We start from the raw sequence: 20500 nt of genomic DNA, 5'->3' as shown, positions 1-20500 counted from the left end.
TGTGACAATAGTCACATAAAACAGCATTTCTCTTCATTTTTTCCCCCAATAAGCAGAATGCATGAAACCATGTGTGCCATTGTAACAGTTGAGCTCCGTGTATTTTGGTTGAAGCAGTTCGAAGAGTGTGGCGGAAGGAGAAGAAGACAGAGGACTTACGTCCGCACAGGCGCTGGGACTTCCACAGTACTACTCGTCGTTTATTAATTTACTACACTTCAGCTTTACCATGCCTGGTTGGACGGCTCTATCTTATCATACATGAACAAAACAGAAGCCACGCGCAACCTAAACGTTACTCGGGTTGAGGTGCGACAAGAACTAAGGAGCTCATTAGCAGGTATCCACTCTTGCACAGGTGCGACCATTCACGTATGGGGGCGACTTACTTAAGGAAAACGAAAGCGCGGTCCGATGACGTTGCTCCTTCGTATCTAGGTAACGCAGCATGTCTTAAAGGCACATTTCACAACTTCAACTGTTAAACGATCAAGATTGATAACATTGGTTGCTACTCAAAGAGGAGAAAGGAGGTCTAGTCAGTATATTTGCTGTATTAAATATTCTACATTTTGTCTGTATTTAGTGTAGTAAGAGTAGTAAAAGATTCTGCATTTATATTATTTTTCATATTTTTCATATATTTTTTTAGCCAGAGATGTCTTCTCAGAAAATACAAATTTTAACAGATAGATAGATAGATAGATAGATAGATAGATAGATAGATAGATAGATAGATAGATAGCAGTTCATTAGTAATATTAATAATTAATAAATATCAGTCAGTCATCAGATGGCAAAGTGAGCACAACCAGATTAAAGCTCCTTCACACCCATGGCTCATACATCTCATATGGGTGCCTAAACGCTTCCTCACACATTAAGAGTTTTTTGTCACCTGACAATTAACACTCTTAAACATTCTTATTAGTGAACCTCTTTTTGAGACGTCATGTATTTCTCAAAATATCTCCACTCAACATAAACCTGAGTAGATATTTAATTAGTACTTGAAAACACTTGCATGGGTGTCCAGGGCCTTTAAAAGTATCGTAGGAAGCATTCAGCTCACACCAGAGTTATAGTAAATTAGCATACTCCAAATGTGTTGTTTTATTGTTCAAAAGCTGCAACTGGATCCAGAACAACATCAAATTACACACAGTGGTAGTGGGATATCATGCTGAATCTGCACTCTTGGGCAATTCTGGGAGTAGTAGCGTAGAGTTTAGGGATAAATTCATCAAATTGTGATCATGCACATGTCATCTTAGTTTGACTTGTAACTAAAAAATCTCAAGACCTACAACATTTTAACAACCATAGAGAGGTCAAGGTTTACGTGCACAAACATAAAATGGCACGTGCTGGTCACATGGTGGCACTATAAATCTCACCTCACATAACTTTTAGATCTGTGAATGGGTTCCTGTGCAAACTGAATAACAGCAAGGAGTGGAAACATCACAAGCTGCTAATGTATCCCAGCTACATCTTATCCCAGCCCCACGTCAGTGACTTACATCATTTCACACGTCTAACACTGTTCGCTGCACTGTCTCATAGTTTTTCAGGGAAACTTAAAGACTGGTTGTGTTTCTGCGTGCAGCAGTGAGTTCATCTCCTGCTCTGTGACACTGCAGAGTCTTGTTACTGAGCCTGTGACCACTCAAGAGTCACTGGTGCTTAATATTTAACCAGTGTGGGGTTTTTCTTGGTCATGGCTCTGCACTAAAGGCTTTAGTTACCTCTGTGCTCAGCGACAGACTGAGAGAGCAAGAGGGTGAATTTCTACCTGAGTTTCTCACACTGGAAAGTAAATAGCGTTGTCTTTGCCAAAGGTTAATCCTCCTCAGGGCTTCTCTGCCACAGTTGACACTTTTCAGATGCTGTCCGGGTGCTAACCTCGCAGAGACAGTGGTCTGCTATAGAATATGCTGGAGTTTTCTGGCAGCAAACCAAATTCCCACAACCACAGAAACTGGTTTTGAGTCTTGGGCATTTTTATCCTATTTTAGAGTTTTCAAGTTACAAGTTTTCAGGGATTAAATGGAGGTTATTATATATTTGAAACATATTAAGCTTTTTTGAAAATTAAAACAATACTAGTTTATCAGTCTTACAAATGTTCTGTCGCCCTGTCTGCTTATCAGGTAATGCAAGAGTTGTGCTACAAGTTTTTTCCTTTACTTACATAATGGTCCAATACAACACTGTAAAATACTCATTAATTAAAGTACAAGCACAGAAGTATTATCCAGAAAATATATCTAAGGAATCAAAAGTAAAAAAGTTGTGCTTCACACATTCATATTCATTTTTTGGACTTTAATCATAACCTTTTGCAAAATTATTGCCCATTTTTATCCCATTGGGTCTCAAACAGTTTATTTAAATGAAACATCTGAAAGTTTAGAAGGGAAATCTCTCAAATGTCGTGGATTAGAAGGATAAAGCAGGATTAAATGGAAAAGTACAATAAAAGTACCTCATAACTATGAAAATATACTGATATGAAATATATTTTTGGAAAAAAAAAGTAATACTCACCAGTCCATGGTTTTCATTACAGTGATGTTCAACAACAAAAGATCAGTGTAAGTCCTTTCATTTTTAATAGTATGTATACAAGATGCTGTTACTTACAGTATACATAGTGCAGTTGAGGGGTTCACCGGACATACTATAGCACTGTTGTACTATGGTAACCTAATGCCTTGGAATAGGATGTCAAATGAACTACATTACATCTTACTGGCATGGCTAATGTTGCAATGCTTTAAGGCTTCACTTCAAAAGAACACTTTCCCTTTGGATCTGTATGTTCATCGCATGATCAGCTGCACAGAAGCAGCTTCAGTGCTCCTTTGTTTCACATTCACCTATCAAAGACATCTCTAAGATATCTCATTTCCAAACAATCAATGGTTCTCCTCTTTTTAACCTCGACACAGTTGACTTTGAGGCCACAGCTGCGAAACCTTTTTGGACCTTGTGGGAAAAAGGAGGTCGAGAGCAGGGCTGGGGCGTATCCGGGGCCTCGGTCAATATAGGGTTTCTTCACCTTGTGGTCATGTATAATTCAGTCTGGGAGGCCGCTGATCACCTGGAGAGAGCCACACAAGAACAGGATGTGTCTGAAGTGACAGAGGACCCAAAGAGGAAGAGAAGAGGACAAAGAAGAGGGGAGAAAGAAGTTGGCAGAGTATGGAGGAGGTGGTGAAGAAACGGCCGATAATCTCTGCGAGAGAAAGAGGTCAGTTTAAGAAATCTGTATGGCTCTGTGTGTGTATGTATGTGTGTGTGTGTGTGTGTGTGTGTGTGTATGTGTGTATGTATGTGTGTGTGTGGGGAGGGGTATACATGCACATGGACTGTATTATAGCTGAACTGGTTTTGGTATAAAATCTCAGAGCGTTATACAGTCATTGCTCAATACTCATTTGAGAGTTCTACTTTGTTTAGAATTCACCCCCAAACAAAAAGGACGTTAAAATGCATAACCATAGAAAATAAGTCAAAGAGCTCCATATGGAAATCATCAGAGACAACACAGCCCGAGCTAAAGCGTGGTGGGTGTGCTATACTGCTGCTTGGAGCTGAATCTGTTGCATCATTTTCATCACTGTCCTACTCCTCCTCCTCCTCCTCCTCCTCTTTCTCATTGTCAGGCCCGGGACCTGGACGCTACGCTCTGCCCCCTACAGTTGGATACATCAACCATGACTTCACCAAACCCAGCAGCCCCGCATACTCCTTCCACGGCCGCACGAGCAGTGAGTTTTCATGTGTTATAATGGTCTGCAATGGCAGGGATCCTAAATGTTTCATGTTCACATTTTTTCAAGCTAAATACCTGTATGGAATTGGTTTACTCCACTTTATGAGGTCAAAAGATGTCTGTGGATGATCATTTGTTTTCATCATTGTTTTCTGTAGTGGTCCCCTTTGACTCCAGTCCGGGACCAAGGTACCACATTGGCGCCAAGGTTACCCGCTTTGGCCGGATGGAGACGCCATCTTACTCTATTTTGGGCAGAGGAAGGCGCACAGGGAGTACAGGTGATATAAACTCCCTTATTACTGGCATATTTATTTATTTATTTATGATATTTTGGGCTGCTTGACCATCATCAGGTATGGTCAGGCACCACAACAGTTCTATATATAAGTTCTATATATATATATATACTGTACATAGAGGCTGGGGAAATCATCCAATCAGAGGACAACAGAAATTAGTTCAATTGGCAAATGAAACACAGTCATCCGGGTAATAAGGTAAAGAAGGCAATCACACTGTCAAAAGACAAGAAAAGGATCAGAAAATGACATAAGTCATAAGGACATATAGTGCCCCAATAAATATAAGTAGATAAGTAAAGAGAATTAAAGGCAAAGCACCATTTCTGCGTTCTTTGGGTTGATTTATTCAGCATCTGTTTTATTTAAGTGGCATTTTGTGTTGTCTGCCTACATACACGATAAAGGTCGAGTGGACAGAAATGTTGTAAATAAAAAATTACAGCAGCAGTAAGCGAGACAGTGTGAGTTTTTTTCAATTTAATAAAGGACAAGAAAAGCAGATTTCCTAAACCAGTTTTTGTCTATATGTACCCAGACGAGCTGTTCCATACACCTGGACCAGGTGCCTACAGCCCAGAAAAGGCTCCGCCTCTCAATGCTCACAGACCTCCATCCTACACCATTGGCGCCCGCACCAGATACCGCTCTATGGATGCTGTACCAGCACCCAACAGGTGGTGCAGACAGACAGATTCGTTTTACTGACAGAATGATTTTTCTTATTTTGATCAGCTAACACATGGACTATCACCAGCCTTATCCTCTAAATCAGAGATGGTGTTTGAAAATCCGAAAGGAAAAGTCTCAGCCTAAGCATTGCTTTCTTTACTCCACCAGCTACAGTCTTCCTAATCTGCTGGGCTGCCAGGTTCCCAACAAACCCTCCAGCGCCAGCTACAGCTTCTCAGGCCGGAGGAAGGTCGGAGCTCCGTCTGAAGATCTCTCCATGAGCCCCGGACCGGGAAAATACAACAGTACAAACCCAGACATCTACCGCCATCGCCAGCCCTCCTTCTCCATGCAGAGCCGGACTAAGAGGCCCAGTTACTCTTCCGCTGTTCCCGGCCCGGGCGCGTACAGCCCGGAGAAATCTCATGTGCATCTTCCCAAACCCCCGTCCTTCACTCTGGGTGTCAGACACTCTGAGTTCGTCACCCCACTAGTGGTGGATGTAGTTGATTGAACAGTCTTTGGATTTATTTCAAATGCTTTTATTTTTCTTCAGTTTTTCAAACAATGTTACTTAAATATCAATTACAACCAAGAGAAGCCAACAGTATTACAACAAATATTAAGACAATTACATTTATTTTGGAAGTTTATTCCTTAATAAATAAAACAAAATATCAACCTTGTATGTGCAGTTAAAACAAGGACGCATCAAGCTGTCTGCAACTCTTCAGTTTGACGTCACCGGTAGCTTAAAAGGAGCGAGGTAAAATAAAACAGGGTGTGAGAGCGGAGTGTCTATGGCTGCGTCCTTGGTATGGTGACGTTCACAGGTGAGCTCCAGTTGCTACACTCGCCCAGACCCAGCAGTTCCATGGCGCACACCTGGAACAGGTACGCATTCCCTGGGCTCAGCGTCTTCAGTTCAACCTTGGTGCTCTCAACCGGACCCAGCTGGAGGAGAAGATGTACGATATATTTTTTAATTAAAAATCATCAAACTGTTTTCCAATTAAGATTTATCAGCTGGAAAGATATGTGGTCAGTTTATTAAGTATTTAATAAACTAATGCAACTAAAGGCTTTATTAATGTTAAGTACGTAATTTGCTATTGTTTATACATCAGATATAACCCGTTAATAAGAACAACTTCTGTTTCTTTTTTCCATTAGGTAATATTGCAGTTATAAGTGACAGTTATCATGAAAATACTTGTGGGTTTCACACTTTCTAATAGGCCCTGAAGCTTGCAATAAGACATGTTGATAAAGTGTTGACTTCAACATCAGCCAAATGAACTTTTCACAAAACCAGATGATCCAAAAGTTGCCCTTATTACTGACTTAAAACTGATCAATAAGTAAATGATGTAGGCTTTGAAAGGCTCACTTATTAGATAATGGTAGGGTAATTAAACTTTTTTTAAAGGTAAATATATAAATTTAATAGCAAACAGGAAAGATAATTCCCCTCAATTAAATGCTTTAATGCTTTAAATTAAAAATATTAGATTGTTTCAAATTATTAAAATAACATGTAAACAAAGAGAAATATGGATTTACAGATGACAGGACTTCTGAAACTTCCTACTCAGAAACATCTTGTGAGTTTGCCTCAAAAGTTTAGGTAATTTTCAGCTCCCACGTGTGGTATCGGTGTGTACGTCAGATGTGGAGTTTTTAAATCACGTTGTTGTTATTGCAATTTCACCCAGCAGATTCTGATGAAGATGGTTCTTACAGTGACAGATTTTGAGGTTCCCCCAATTTCCCACAGGTACTTTATCTGGTATTTCAGGGGGAAGATGTCCAGGTTGGCCCAGGTGAATGGAGGAGACCACTCCACCAGCAAGTCTTTGATATTTTGAGGGGAAACCCGGACGTCTTCAGGAGGGTCTGGTTTCACTGCACAACGGAAGAGAGTCACAGAAGGGATTATTTCTTCTTCTTTTACATATACACTACCTTATCACATCAAGCTGAGATGTAAAGTTCTATCACTTCTGATAACACATACATTCATACATTCATCACTTGCTTTTGATTATGTATAATGTCAGTTCTCACCAATATCCTCCAACATAAAACTTGCGAGATGGGAGCTGCTTCCGCTCGAATACACTGCTGTGACATTGATGATGTAGTCTGTAAGAAGCTTCAGGGTGGGCAGTTGGCAGTGCCAGAGCTAAAACAGATACCAAATCATATGTGATGCCAGGTAATACATATTATTTACAGTTTTTATACAATATATACTGTGAATGTATGCATGTTTTCAGTACATTTCATTAAGAATTTCTTCAGACATATGCAGCATTTTTTTTGTTTAATTGATAAATTCAAATATAATAGTAAAAATATACAGTTGAATCTATATATAGAAGAGGGTTACTGGCAGCCTGCATGTCAAACCTGAAACTTATTTGTGGTCTGTTGCAGCAATGAAAAGGGGGTTTTCCCAAACCCAGCCAGTCCACTGTGACCAGTTTGGAAATGGAGTCTAAAGCTGTTGGATCAAGATTACAGTATATTCTTATTTATTTTTCATCATAACATTCCTCATAAATGAGTAATGTGTGCTTGGTTTCAGTTTTGGCTCAAATCAAATTGTTGTGGAAAACCCCGTCCTCAGCTGATGGTTGATCTGCAGATCACAGCTGCGAAGTTAAGTAAGTAAAGTTAACTAAAGTAATCAAACTGGTACCTGTTCAGATGGGACTGATGAAGGTGATGATGATGGTGAGTTCAGAGGAGGGGATGAAGAGCTGGGTGGGATGAGATTGCACTGCTTGATGTCTGACTGGCTGTGTCTCTCACTGACAGAACACACAAACACATTTACACACATATAAATGAGCTGCATGATGACACTCGGCCAATGGAGTCAGGAGGAGGAGGAGGAGGAGGAGGAGGAGGAGGAGGAAGACAGTTGTTTTCTTTGTCAGATTTACCTGTAGGTGGCAATGTAGTGTGTGGCTGGGGAGTTTGCAGGTTCGGGCCAGGAGCAAAGAGTCATGTTTGGATAGCTTGCACACCAGCAATACACTGTGGGAGTGGAGTAACGATCTGCTGGAAGAAATCACATTTAGTCCAATAATGTGCAACACAAGCAGAACATAAAATACACAAAATATTCTTTCTTTTTTCATGTGTTTGCTCCAACAACAAAAAATGTGTATTGTTTTTTTTAAAATTTGTTTTTATTGCTATTTATTTATTGTTCTTAATTGTTTAATTCTTGTTTGCTTTTCACTTAAAAGATGAAATCAATGAAATATAATATTAAGTCAAATAATTAGAAAAAGGAAAAGACAAAATAATGGCAAAATGCAGACAATGTGACCACAGTGCAACAACAAGAGTAATAATTAAGTCCTGTGTTTTATGCACATTGAAGGCACACACAAACACACACACACTCACCACACACAGCACAAAGTAGACACTCATCATCATAATGTGACAGATTGATACTCACTCCCTGATGTTGCAGTTGCTCTCAGCAGCTCCAGTGCTTGGCCTCCAAGAACGCACATGAGGAGAGTCACAGTGACACACACACAGCCAAACATTGCAGCCATTAGCCTTTGAGAATGATAATTAAAACCTGAGTGTAGCTTGTCTAAACAGGTCTATAAACACTGCAGTCAACCCTTAATGACAATTCTGCTCCTTTGTTCTTTGCTCTGTTTCCTTCTGTTATGATCTACTCCATTCTACGAGACAAAGTTCGCTGATAACAGTTGGCTGCTGTCGACTCTTCCTTGTGTTTTTTGAGCAGCAGCTGACCAGCGCTTTAAAAGCAAACGCGGTCAAAATGAAAGAGGAACAATGGGTGTGATGTATCACAGGAAAACCTCCTTGAGAAAGAACCGTTACGTCACGTCTCTGTTGATGCGTCAAGTTTCCTGATGTCATAAACAACAAGTTTGAGTCATACTTGCTTTAATATTGTATTGAAATTGTTTACAAATTAAATAATGATACACAAAGAAGCTCATGTGGCACATGGATTAGTTGTACATATGTAGACAGAGCTTCATCACTGAATGCAGCTCTTGGAAAGTGGTGAGGAGACATGAGGGTACTTATCTATCAGCACCTGTTCTCTCTCTCCTCCGCTCATTTTGTCCTCTACTCTGCCCTCTAGTGCACAAAACCAAAAATAACAGCTACAGTTAAAGAAGCTTGATCAGTCTAAAGTGTCCAGTTTTAGGTGATCTGCATCCAAAGTCCGAGCCGTTCGATTGTCTCTGTGAGGCCACGACAGCTTCTTGCTGCTCCATCCGGACAGGGAGCCACTGTGGAGGTTCCAGCCCAGTGCTGGAGCCCCATCCTTGGGCGTGCCAATACCATGCAGTCCCCCGCTCGATGTCCGCAGGGAGGTGAAGGCCTTGCTGATCCAGCTGTTCTTTGCCTCCTGCAGATCATTGGTCAGGAGTCCCCTCTGGTGCTCCAGCTCCTGTGAGAAAATAGCACAGATGAAAAATGTGAACTTTACTCTATAACAAATTTATTTCAGTCCATATTTGTGCAACCAAAACATTGTAATATTCTAGTAAAAGATATTTTTAAAAGTCTTAATTTCATAAGGCATATGTATAAGAAAATCCACTTTATTGTACTTGAACTTATCAAAGCATTATTTTAAATTATGTACTAAAGACGAACTGTTACTATGTTGCTTTTTAGTTGTCTTTTGGAAGAAAAGACTTAATATTATCATACTTATTTTAATTGTACTTGAATACTACTCTTAGAAAATGTATAAAATATAAATATCTGTAAAATATAGTAACTGTAATTGTTCTTATATTTAGACTGATCAGAGCCATCCTTAAATAATGCACTGACTGGACACTGTTATATATTGTTTTGCAGCGTATTTAGGAAGAAATACAATAAAGTACACTTGAAGTAGTATTGCTTATCAATATACTTATTTTAAGTACATTGAAATACTACTGCAGCAATAATCCATTTTTAAGTAGCTTTTTTAAAATATACTTTTTTAGCACTTCAAGTTAGCACCAAAAGAAATGAAGTGCTTAAGATGTACATACTGATATCTAGTATATCACAGTATGCTGTTACGGTAAAAAGGAATGATTACAGAAAGTGGGGACATTTAGTCACTTTCATTCACATTTTCATGGGGCTTATTGAGGATAAGGGTTGGATTTAAGGTTTCGGATTCAAACTGGAATTAGTTCAGATCAGAAATGAAGCTTGTTTCCTTATGAATGAATTTCTGCTATTTCTTCCCGCTCTAATCTCCTATGTCACTTCCGCATTCTAGTGCTATCAGTTGTGTTTTACTTCACCAATGGCAGCTTCTAGACTTTGCGGGATCCTGTCTTTTACTTTCAAGGGCTTAATGAAAATGTTTTACATTGAGGTTAAAGTATATTCCCCAGAAAGTCCCCACGAGTACAAGCACAGTTTCATTAAAATTCTTCTCGTTATCGTTTGACTTGATTGTGTAAGGGTAGTGTTTGCACCAACATTTACCTGGATTTTGCATTTAGCCTCCACCATCTGGAGTTTAGTCTGTGCCAACTCCTGCTCCAGCTCCCTGATCTGAACCTTGAGGGACTCCTTCTCCTTGTCCTCCCTCCTCTGCTCTGCCTTTTCAGGACCTTCATCGTCCTCATCCTGGCCTGCTTCGGTCAGCCCCTGGCCTTCTGTCAGAGCCGCTGTTGGAGAGGTCTCACCTGCAGTCGGAGGTTCGTGTCTTTCCACAAGGTGCCGACAGCGAGCGCAGGCCTTCACTGCACTCTGCAGACACGGAGAACGAGAGAGAGCAGATATAATGTAAGAGAGGATGACGACTTTTCCGCCCCGAATATGACACACAGTTAAAAACCTTTGACACCTGCTGTAATAAACGATCTTTAATGAGAAGGTTAAGCAACAGAGGCGTTAACATGTTTTGAACTTGATTTCCTACGACATGGTGTTCGAGATGAGGCCTGACAGATAAAAGCAGAGATGAAAGTATATGTTGTCACCTTGAGTGAATCTAACTCGTCTTTGTGGGCGGCCTGCTGCCTCTCCAGACGGTTTGTCAGCTGAGAGCAGATCTGAGAGAAAGAGCATCTGATATTAACATCATTAAGCAAAACACGAGTGAATTCTTTAATAATATATCTTTTATAACACGTGCTTCCTAATTCCTGGCAGTCTAGTTTTCATTTTTCAGATTCTCTGTACCTGCTTGTAATCTGCGACGATGCCTGACGACCTCTTGACTTCCTGCTCAGCTTTCTCCAGCTCTCTCCGAAACACTTCCTTTAGCTGAGGAGAAAGCCTTTATTATTATTATTTATGCCTATGGCTACATTATAAGACATTATAATGATCAGACTCATGACAATCTTTGTTCTTACCATTGCAGCTTCCTCTTCCTTCACTCTCTTCTCCTCCTCTGTGGCCTGCAGACGATGTCTGGTCTGCAGAAGGTCTTTGGTGAGTTCGTCCACTCTGTCCTCCGTCTGTCAACAGAGGACAAACAGCTCAAGATGTTATTCCAGTTCATTTCATATAAAGGAATAAATGACTGATGTTTTTAGAAGACACCAGTTCCAGAAAGCTACATTAAAAGAAATATTACAAAGGGTCCAAAAATAAAGAAAACTAATTTATAAAATGAAAAAAAGAATTCATAAATTACAGTATTATGTAAAACTGGAGAAATCAAACCTAATTAAATACTCCATCTTGGCTTTTTTCTGGGGTTTTGTGATAAAGTTAGAAAACTTAAACACCCATTCAAATTTTTGATCACCTCTACACCAGGATATTTCAGGCCTTTGTTGAACCATTTCATGGGGAAAAAAAGACACTCTTAAAGCATTAACGTACGCTTCATGTCTCTTCAGATAAAATGACACTATTTTCAAGCAGAGACTAGTGGACAATTTGAGCTCCTGTGCTGAAATGTAAAAGGGGTTTCTCAATAGTGACCTTTGGCAGATGATTATGCATTTTTAAATTAAACTCTTTTTACCCTTTTTGTGAGGGGCCGTAGCTAATCGTACCTTGTCCAGAGCGTTCCTCAGGGCGACCTTGCTGCTGATTAGTCTGTGGGCCAGGTTGTCATTCTCCTGCTCCAGACGGAGGCTGGCCTGCTGGAGCTGACGGTTTTCCTTCTGAAAAACACAGAAAAAAAAAAAGAAAATCTATCAGGGCACACAGCAGCGCACAAACCCGAGACTTCAGAAAGCTAAGGAGTGGAAATCAGGTCATTTCAGAAAAAGAAGAAGAGCTTTAATTTCTGCTGAGATGGGGAAGGATTGCATGTTGAGGAGGCTGAGTTTTAGAGACGGTGTTTTTATCAGTGGATAAAAATGACTCAAATGCTTTCATTGCTGGAGGAAGTCAAAGATTTCTGACCAGGTATTTGTCCAAAGGGTCTTCTTCTTCTTCTTCATCATCCATTATCTGAAGCCGGCTTTCCCTCAGTTTAGCTTTCTTTGTCGGGACCTGAGGGAAGAGAGTCAAGTCTAATTAAACACAGTAATGTGGAGAAACTGTCACATTTGACTGAAGTGAAGAAAGCTATCTCCAAACAGATGTGATGCCGGATACGGTATGAGCACAACAAATCAAGAACAGGCTCCAAAAAACAGATCCAGATAAGGATAAGACCAAGATAAGATAGAGCTGAGCACATGGAGGAATGATAATTTAGTAATAATAGTGGAGGGGAGAATTTTTTTTAAAGCCTGAAATGCCAATTTCCATATCTCAAATATCTAAATTGAACAATCAGAATTCATTTCCTACTGTCTCGAATTGCAAATCTGTCATGCAGAGGAATGTGTTTTATATTGCAGTGTGCAGTCTGCTCATGCTCGTAGCTGCCAGTCAGTATAGGAAGTGTACACAGAGGACACTAAGTTTCATTTCTGGCTTTTTGGATCAGTCTAACTCATCACAGCAATGGTTCATCTGCGGATGATGTTAAGTTTTGTATCTGCAGGTTTTAAGGTGACATTGACAAAAAGTAATAAACTTTTCATACCCTTACAGATACTCGAATCATGCCATGGTTTTGGTTGGTTAATGTGTCAGTTGTGGTGCTGTAAAAGGAAAGTGAATTCTTATACAGTTGAATTAAACGCATCAGCGAGTCTTACTGTGAATTTCGGTCCCGTTTCATCCACCAGACAGGCCAGGATCTCCTCCTCGCTCATCTGCTCCATAACCTGGGCATCATACGCCATCATCACGGACACCTCCTCCATCATCTTGCCCAAATGTGCAACCCCAGTAGCTGCTACTGCTCACACACACACACACGCGCGCACACACACATACACATACACACACCAACAGTCGCAGTCTTTGCAAGCAAAGCCTCCCGATCCCAATCACAGAAATGGAGGAAAACCCACCAGGACTGCTGGAAGATGTAACGTGAGTTCAGACAGATGGGCTCGTCTTGTTTGTACTTGCAGTGATGCAGGCGAGCGGTCAGTCCAGCAGGAGAGTGTAAACAGGAATAAAAAAGTATAACAGGGACAAAGTCCAAGTCGTCCCGGCACAAGGAAGCTCAGCTTACAGTCCAAAGGTGAAGAACAGAAAGAGGTACTCCGAACAGGTGAGGTGTAGTTGCACTCATACACACCTTTACATAATAAGCAGTAGTCAGAGCCACTTACACACAGCCACAGATGAAGGGGTGTGTGTGTGTGTGTGTGTGTGTGTGTTACAGGTGTATGGGCAGTAACAGGTTCAACAAGGTTTATATGAGACCTGAGAGTGTGTGAAAGAAACAACGGTCTTGGACACACCCACTACAGTGCTCACCTTACTTATCATATCCCCTGTCTTCTCCCCCCCCCCTCTCTCTCTCTCTCTCTCTCTCTCTCTCTCTCTCTCACACACACATACACTCATACAACACCTGTTTATGATTTATTTGCTGATAATGAGCTCCTGTAATGATTTTTTTCCTCATACACTTTCATTTTCATCCATTTTCCTCTTACTCTCTGGTTCACACACTTGGCCTAGCTGGCAGAACTGCTGCGTGAACCTGCCAGACTGCCAGCTAAACTCTGCTGATGAGTGCAGGAAGGAGTAAATGATGTAGTATTTGTGATATTTCACCCTCAGGTGTTGCTCTGTCTGTTGCCCTGTCGCTCTATTATTGTAATGGGCTGAGCAGCCAGGCAGGAGAGCAAACGGGTCCAGCAGGTAAAGCGACAGAATACCAAAGAATGAATGCAGAATGACAAAGAGGATTCGGCACCCCACCCATCAACCCCCCTCCCTCTACGTCATGATGCGGCTTGTCCTAATTTTTCCCCTTTATCCTGAAATTTCTGATTTAATTTGTATTTTTTTCATGACAGATGACACATCAGTTTCATGTCTTTCCTAAGTTTCACTTCCCTTCCTTTAAGCTTGTATGAGTTTCTATTTTTCACTTCTGTCTTTAATTTTACTCAACTTTTTTTTGCCTGTGTCTCTCTGCGGTTACAAGCACTTCCGTTTTAAGATGTTGGTGCTTTTCTTCTTTCTTTTTTTTTTTTTTACCAGAAACTGTGATTTCAACAATGACTGTCTGAGTTATTGAAAGTGAAGAAAGACCAAAAAAAAGTCCAGGCAGATGTATAAACATTTATTCTTCCTAAAAAAAAAAAAAAAAAAATGTGGACAATTTGTGAAACATGGTGAATTTTTCTTACTGTATCAGGGAATACCAAAACTTATTGTAGTTTCATACAGAAAAATCTGAAAAATACAATTTTTAACAATCAGAACAAGAAAAAAAAAAAGGGGAACCTAAAAATAAAAAGGTGCACAGGTCAGTCGTGATACAGCTATGGTGCTCTTTGTGGTGCCACAAACACAGAACCAGTGGGCACTAAAACTAAACCTCTTTCACCACACTATGGGGGTCATATGTGTGTGTGAGTGAGTGTATCGGCTGAGTGGCGGTGAACACCAATGCTGAGTGGACATCTTAAATAACAAAAAGTCATTTTACATATATAATGTAGCACATACTTAATGTGACTTGAGGATGCGAGGAGGAGGAACATCAGATGTGATAATGAAGCTCACAGCTCAGTGGAAACTTTGTGATGTGAGAATATACTGAATAAATGTCTTTAATATGTCTTTAAACTGATAATCTTTAATCTGTTATTCTAAATATCATTATATTTTTTCATTTCTTTTCAATGTTGGATAGCTGGATAAAGCAAATTCCCAGTTCCAAATGTAAATTCCCATTCTCTTCCCATTGTGTTCCTCTGTTGTATCAAAACAGGCAGAAACACACAGGAACACAAATTAAAATCAAGATGGAATAATAATCGAAGAGTATGGAAAAAACTCACATTTGGTACAAACTCACTAAAACACACCTAAACCCTGACATCCTTCACAAAAACTACAATATTCTTTAAAAATATATAGATTCAGGCATGTACTGTGGAATAACACTGCATCTTGTTACTGTACTGTATAGCAGATATAATGGCTTATAGATACAAAAACTGAAGCTTTCAGGATCAACAGAATATGGTACATGATCCTATTATCTTGTTACTGTCTAAACACTTTCTTTCTTTTCATCCATTTCAATCTGTAAACATGACAAAGTTTAACACAGCAGCTCATATGGAAGACACTGCAGAACCAACTTCCTCTGAGTAGCCTAGCTCCACTGCAGTTAATCAGAAGTGAAAACAGAAACAAACAAACTCTTCTAGTGGACTTTTTTTTTTTTTTTTGTAGCAGATTGAAACTAGACTCCTTCAAATAACTGCAAAATGCATAAAAATGCTTAAAAACTGGACACTTCTCCTCGGCTCTTCATGTCTTTCCTCTGGATAAAAACAATCTCAAGCTCCATTAGTAGTTTCTATAGTCGGCAAACAAGCACACCTAATAGAAAAACTGTTAGCCCTCATGTACAGTAAGCTGGGGAGGGTGGGGGGAGGGAGGGAGCTTGCTTTTGAGCCTTTCAGTTAACATTAGCAGGCGGGGGGGGGGGGGGTTGCAACAGAAACTAAAGAAGTGATAGTGATCTGGGTTTTAGTCTCTGGATTTTTGAAACCAGATACTGTATGTTCACAAAAAAAAAAAAAACTAACTCAAGCTACAAGCTAATACCTGTCATCACAGTGTGTTTCAGCGATGTCTCCTTGTGATTCACCTCACAGCTCACACATAACACGACTGGATGCAAATTTGTGATAAATAACCAAAATTTGACTTTGACTTGCGATTTGAGTTTGTGTGTAAAAAAACTTTTTTTGGTGCTAAACAGAAAAAAAATGAAGGAAAGGGGATTTCCGTGGCTATTCAGAACCTGCTATGGGCAAATGGACTTTGTGGACATTTTATCCAAGGTGTTTGACAAACAAAAATCAACTCATTCAGATATGTTTTAATCAAATCTAACTGATCCTGTAAATTGTGTAGAATTACTGTCTTAATTTATTTTTTTATTTTTATTTTTGTTAGTGTCATTTGAGAATAACAGCAACTAGAGCAAAGGCACAAACATTTGCTTTCTTTTATGGCCACGTGATTTCCTGATACTTTCCCACTAAGTTTCCTAATAGGTTGATGTAACTTGGTGTCATTTACAGGGGAAAGAGACTATGTTCAAGTAAACACACTCATGAATTGCTAGCGGAAGTTATTTAGTTAGTCAGTGCTAGCAGATCAGCTTAACAGGCAGAAAATGTGAAGAGGCAAGCATACAATTCAACACACGGTAAGTGAAGAATGTTACCAATAATAAATGGACACTCAATAAATATTTACTTGGTTTTTTGTACCTTCATTTTTTTTCTTTCTAGGAAATTCCTATTTTTCTTATAGTTTCTACTAAAATACATTGTTATATCCAGAAAATGTCCTCACATAAATTATTTGAAAATGATACAGATAATTGGCAAAAAAAAAGGGAAAAAAAGGCGTAACCAGAAAATTTTAGTGGAATCTAAGTTATTTTGTTTTATTTCATTCATGACTCAAACTGTAAAATTCCTTTGGGTTTGGAGCAAAAACAGCAAACATCAGTTAATCAAACTGTAATTGATCATTAACATGGCTGATGGGAACTGCTTCAAATTTGCATCTCTAGCACCTACACAAGAAAAATGACTTGGCTGTTTTTCTGTGTGCGTGGGGGAGGGTGGGTGGGGGGCCCTTTTGCGTTCACACTATACAGTACATGCGTAGCCAAACGTGTCCCTGACTACCTTCATATGTGTCTTGAATGACTGCACCAGTGCAGATGTGCTCACACCTGTAATCATCCAATTTACCAAAGACACATTCTAGTGGCACGTGTGATTTGGCCCTGTACGGAACAAACTGAGGCTGTACGAGAGTGTTGTACCACATCCCTGCTGATCTAACACACACACACACACACGTTACGCTGCCGTCTGCAGCTCCACAAGGGCTGCTCAGTGGATTTGTTGCCCACACTGAGGCTCTGTTCAGTTTATGGGTCAACCCCTTGGATGAATGTGTGGCTGAAGTGAGCATGTGCAGTAACGTGGGTATGTGGGTGTAATTGTGCTGTATCGTAATCCTTCACCTGAATTCAGTCCCAAACAAAAGGGCATGTGCTCGATGTGTAAGTGTCAGGTGTGTGAAAGTAACGTCTTTTACGTGTTTGTGTGTGTTGTCATGGTGCAGCAGAGGTCAGACCTGGGTGCTGTAGGGGCGAGGCGGGGGAGGAAACATGTCCGTGGGACTGTAGTAACTCAGAGGGGAGGAGCCCTGCGGGTTGGCGGACAGGGGGAGAGAGACGGACGGGTTCTCGTAGTAGGTATGGAAGCCGAGCCGCTCCCCTCCGTTACGCATGTCGTCTGTGAGTCCAGAACGGAGGGGGTACGGCGAACAGGTGGGGCAGTGGTTGTGGTGAGAGCCCGTGTCCAGCTGATCCAGAGAGACGGGGGTGATAGTCGCTCCGTCCATGGCGAGAGCGTTGCAGGCGTTGCAGGGAAAGTGAGAGAGAGGGTCCGCTCCCACCACGGAGCCCATGTCCACCTCAGAATCATTCTTCTTACAGCAGTAATACTTCAGAGGTGGACAAGGGAGAGAGAGTGTGAGCAAGAGGGGTTTGCAGCTTTAGTATTCTAAAACATACTGTATAGTAAAAACTATACAATAGAGCACATGCATGAATCTGTGTGTATATATTGTACCCAAAATGCATCATGAAAAGTATTATAGTCATACTACCCCAAAAAGAACCATCTGAAACAATAGGAAAGATTAAAATAAAAACTTGGTGCGCATACATAACAGGATTAGGATCAGTTCATTTTTTAATCTTATCTTCATTTCACTCATTTCAAACCTCTCATGATATTCACAGATCACTAAGCTCGTTTTTTTATTTATTTTTTTTTATTTTTATAGATCATCTATCTAAAGCTTTAATATGCAACAGTGTCAGATTGTTTTGGTTAAAAAGAAAATCCTCTTGTCAAACTTCAAATCCATGCACACACAGCCACACAGTGATACCTGGAGTCTACAGTAACAGAGCACTGCTACAATGCACAGCAGTATCACTCCGGCGAGAATTCCTCCGGATATAACAATAGTTCCCGCTGACATTCGACCAGCTCTCCATCAAACCCTTCAGAGTGACACAGAGAGAGATGAAAGCAAGAGAGACAGAGAGAGAGAGAGAGAGAAAGATGGAGAGCGACATAGACAGAAATTTGAAGACAGAGAAATAGAGACTCTGAACGAGCCTATCGAACATCTGGATTTTTAGTACTGCTGGAGAATATTCTGCATACTTAGGTCCAACAAAAGGTTTCTATAATGCCTGCAATGATAACCAGTGTAGGCTAAATGAGTATATTCATGTACCATCATGATGTAACTGCAACTGATGAAACATGTTGTAACTAGCTGGTTATCATGCAGCTGTTCTCAGACAGCTGGGGTTGTTTCAGGCCTCACAGATACAGATGGGCGATAAATGAAAGGAAAAAATCAACATTAAGTGTGTTAGTGAGATGCTGGGCCCCCATGAACCTGCAGAGCAGCTTCAATGGACCTTAATAAATCTTTCATAAATTCTACAAGTGTAAGACTCTACAGGAGGGATGAACACCAATCATCCCTCATTTGGTTTTTTTTGATGATGCAATACGATACGATACGATACGTTTACAGATTACAGACATTAAAAGTTCCAAAGGATGTTAAAAGACAGAAAGAAAAAAACAAGAAAATTTAACTATAAAATCCTGATATCCAAAATTACATCACCACAAATAAAATAAGAAATGGTGGAGAGAGATGTTCAACACATTGCCCCAAACATCTCCCAAAAAGTATTGTGTTGGGTTCACATTACTTTCATTTTCATCCAACCACTGAGTCGTCATGCCCCACGGACCTGTTCTGCTTTTCCACATATTCACTTTTTCCCAGAGAGTGGCATGAGATGGCTGATACCACTCTTTCGTCTGTGCATTAATACCACACAACATTGCTCAAGCAGAGTCAGAGATATTGGAAATTTCTGACAGTTACGACATAACTCTTGGTAAAAAAAGAGTCAGCAAAATGATTTCGAAATGTCTTGCAAAACCACCAGCTGGCATTTACATCTACACTGAATAAAGTCCTGTATGAGCCATCGATATAAAGAATGTAGCTGATTTAAAATCAGCAATTCACAGTGTGTTTGTGTCTGTTCCACTTGTAAATGAACCACTTAAAATACTGTATTTAACACAGCAGAGGTACAGAAAGTGTTGTTCAGAGAGATATTTGCAACATATCACATTAAATGAGATGTGTTTTTGAACTTTGGTGGGAGCCAGGCTACAGTAGCCGTTTTCCCCTTGCTTCAAGGGTTTATGCTAAGCTAAGCTAATCACCCCCGAGTTGAACTCCAGGAAAGCAGGAATCGCTCGTCTCATCTAACGCCCATAAACTCAACTAATAAGCACAGAAGTGTCTGGGTTCTGGAGGAAGACATCAACACTCACATTAGAAGACAGCGGGAGATGCAGAGATGGAGGAGTGTGAGAAGGTAGGAAACCATGACAGGCCTGTGGAGTATCGCTCTCTAAACTTCCTCTCACTGGAACTCCTGCGAGAAGAGAAAGAGGAGGAAATGGTGAACTGGAGAGAGATACAGAGCTGCAGCTAACGATTATTTTCATTGGTGATTAATCTTAAATCAAATAATCGTTAGGCATTTTAAATGTTGAAAATAATGACTGGTAACTGTTACAAGCTGCCAGAGCCTTAAGTGATGAACTACAAAGTGCTGTCCCAAAAAACCCCATAAATATTCAATTTGCAATATGACACAGAGACATGTAACAAATCCTCATTTTACAAGCTGGACTTTGACACAATTATGATTTAAAACTGTTAACTGATATTCATATGGCTTGGAATCTGGTCTTACAATAAAATCCATCAACATAAGGCCACCATATCGGCGCAAACTGCACATCATTAGACTTCCATTAGAATTCCAACTGGACTACTTTGGATGACAAAATGACACCTGATGAATTAGCATGCTGAATGCATCAGCACCCACTGTGCACGCCAGCCATATGGCCGGTGTGTTATATGTGCAGTATAGTTGTAGCATACTAAATCTGAAGCGTACGTGCATCTCCTGTCATTTCAGTTGTCTGCGACTGATTCCAAAGTGCCTCTTAAAGTTGCAGGTTTAATTGTCATCGTGTGGAGGAGTATTCGCTGCATACTGACA

The 20500-nt window shown here is 40.3% G+C and overlaps 4 protein-coding genes across 5 annotated transcripts; 1 reads left to right on the top strand and 3 right to left on the bottom strand.

The window, feature by feature from the left end:
- Positions 1–3207: 3207 nt before the first annotated feature.
- Positions 3208–5269, top strand: LOC111226187 (outer dense fiber protein 3-like protein 2). The gene is made up of 5 exons (XM_022751295.1): positions 3208–3256; positions 3672–3788; positions 3940–4062; positions 4622–4760; positions 4924–5269. The coding sequence occupies exons 1-5, from the start codon at positions 3208–3210 to the stop codon at positions 5267–5269; spliced, it is 774 nt and encodes a 257-aa protein (XP_022607016.1).
- A 65-nt stretch (positions 5270–5334) lies between these two features.
- On the bottom strand, positions 5335–8516 carry ebi3 (Epstein-Barr virus induced 3). 2 transcript variants are annotated; one of them, XM_022751121.1, is made up of 6 exons: positions 8234–8516; positions 7707–7824; positions 7460–7571; positions 6823–6940; positions 6497–6660; positions 5335–5709 (listed from the first exon to the last, which is right to left on the bottom strand). In XM_022751121.1, the coding sequence occupies exons 1-6, from the start codon at positions 8334–8336 to the stop codon at positions 5554–5556; spliced, it is 771 nt and encodes a 256-aa protein (XP_022606842.1). In that variant the 5' UTR covers positions 8337–8516; the 3' UTR covers positions 5335–5553. The 2 variants fall into 2 exon arrangements, with proteins under 2 accessions (XP_022606842.1, XP_022606843.1); XM_022751122.1 differs by having other exon boundaries at positions 7707–7821.
- A 247-nt stretch (positions 8517–8763) lies between these two features.
- On the bottom strand, positions 8764–13037 carry LOC111225804 (rab GTPase-activating protein 1-like). The gene is made up of 8 exons (XM_022750833.1): positions 12897–13037; positions 12151–12240; positions 11796–11906; positions 11145–11249; positions 10969–11052; positions 10767–10838; positions 10267–10533; positions 8764–9217 (listed from the first exon to the last, which is right to left on the bottom strand). Exons 1-8 carry the CDS (start codon positions 13005–13007, stop codon positions 8948–8950), a joined length of 1110 nt encoding a protein of 369 aa, XP_022606554.1. The 5' UTR covers positions 13008–13037; the 3' UTR covers positions 8764–8947.
- Positions 13038–17439: 4402 nt separating this feature from the next.
- Positions 17440–18363, bottom strand: LOC111225801 (protein FAM163A-like). The gene is made up of 2 exons (XM_022750831.1): positions 18271–18363; positions 17440–17817 (listed from the first exon to the last, which is right to left on the bottom strand). The coding sequence occupies exons 1-2, from the start codon at positions 18361–18363 to the stop codon at positions 17440–17442; spliced, it is 471 nt and encodes a 156-aa protein (XP_022606552.1).
- Positions 18364–20500: the final 2137 nt, after the last annotated feature.

The sequence above is a fragment of the Seriola dumerili genome, unplaced genomic scaffold (assembly GCF_002260705.1).
Source record: "Seriola dumerili isolate Sdu_G_001 unplaced genomic scaffold, Sdu_1.0 BDQW01000149.1, whole genome shotgun sequence".
NCBI lineage: Eukaryota > Metazoa > Chordata > Actinopteri > Carangiformes > Carangidae > Seriola > Seriola dumerili.
The sequence above is the reverse complement of the archived record's forward strand: the minus strand, read 5'-3'. Positions and strand labels throughout refer to the sequence as shown.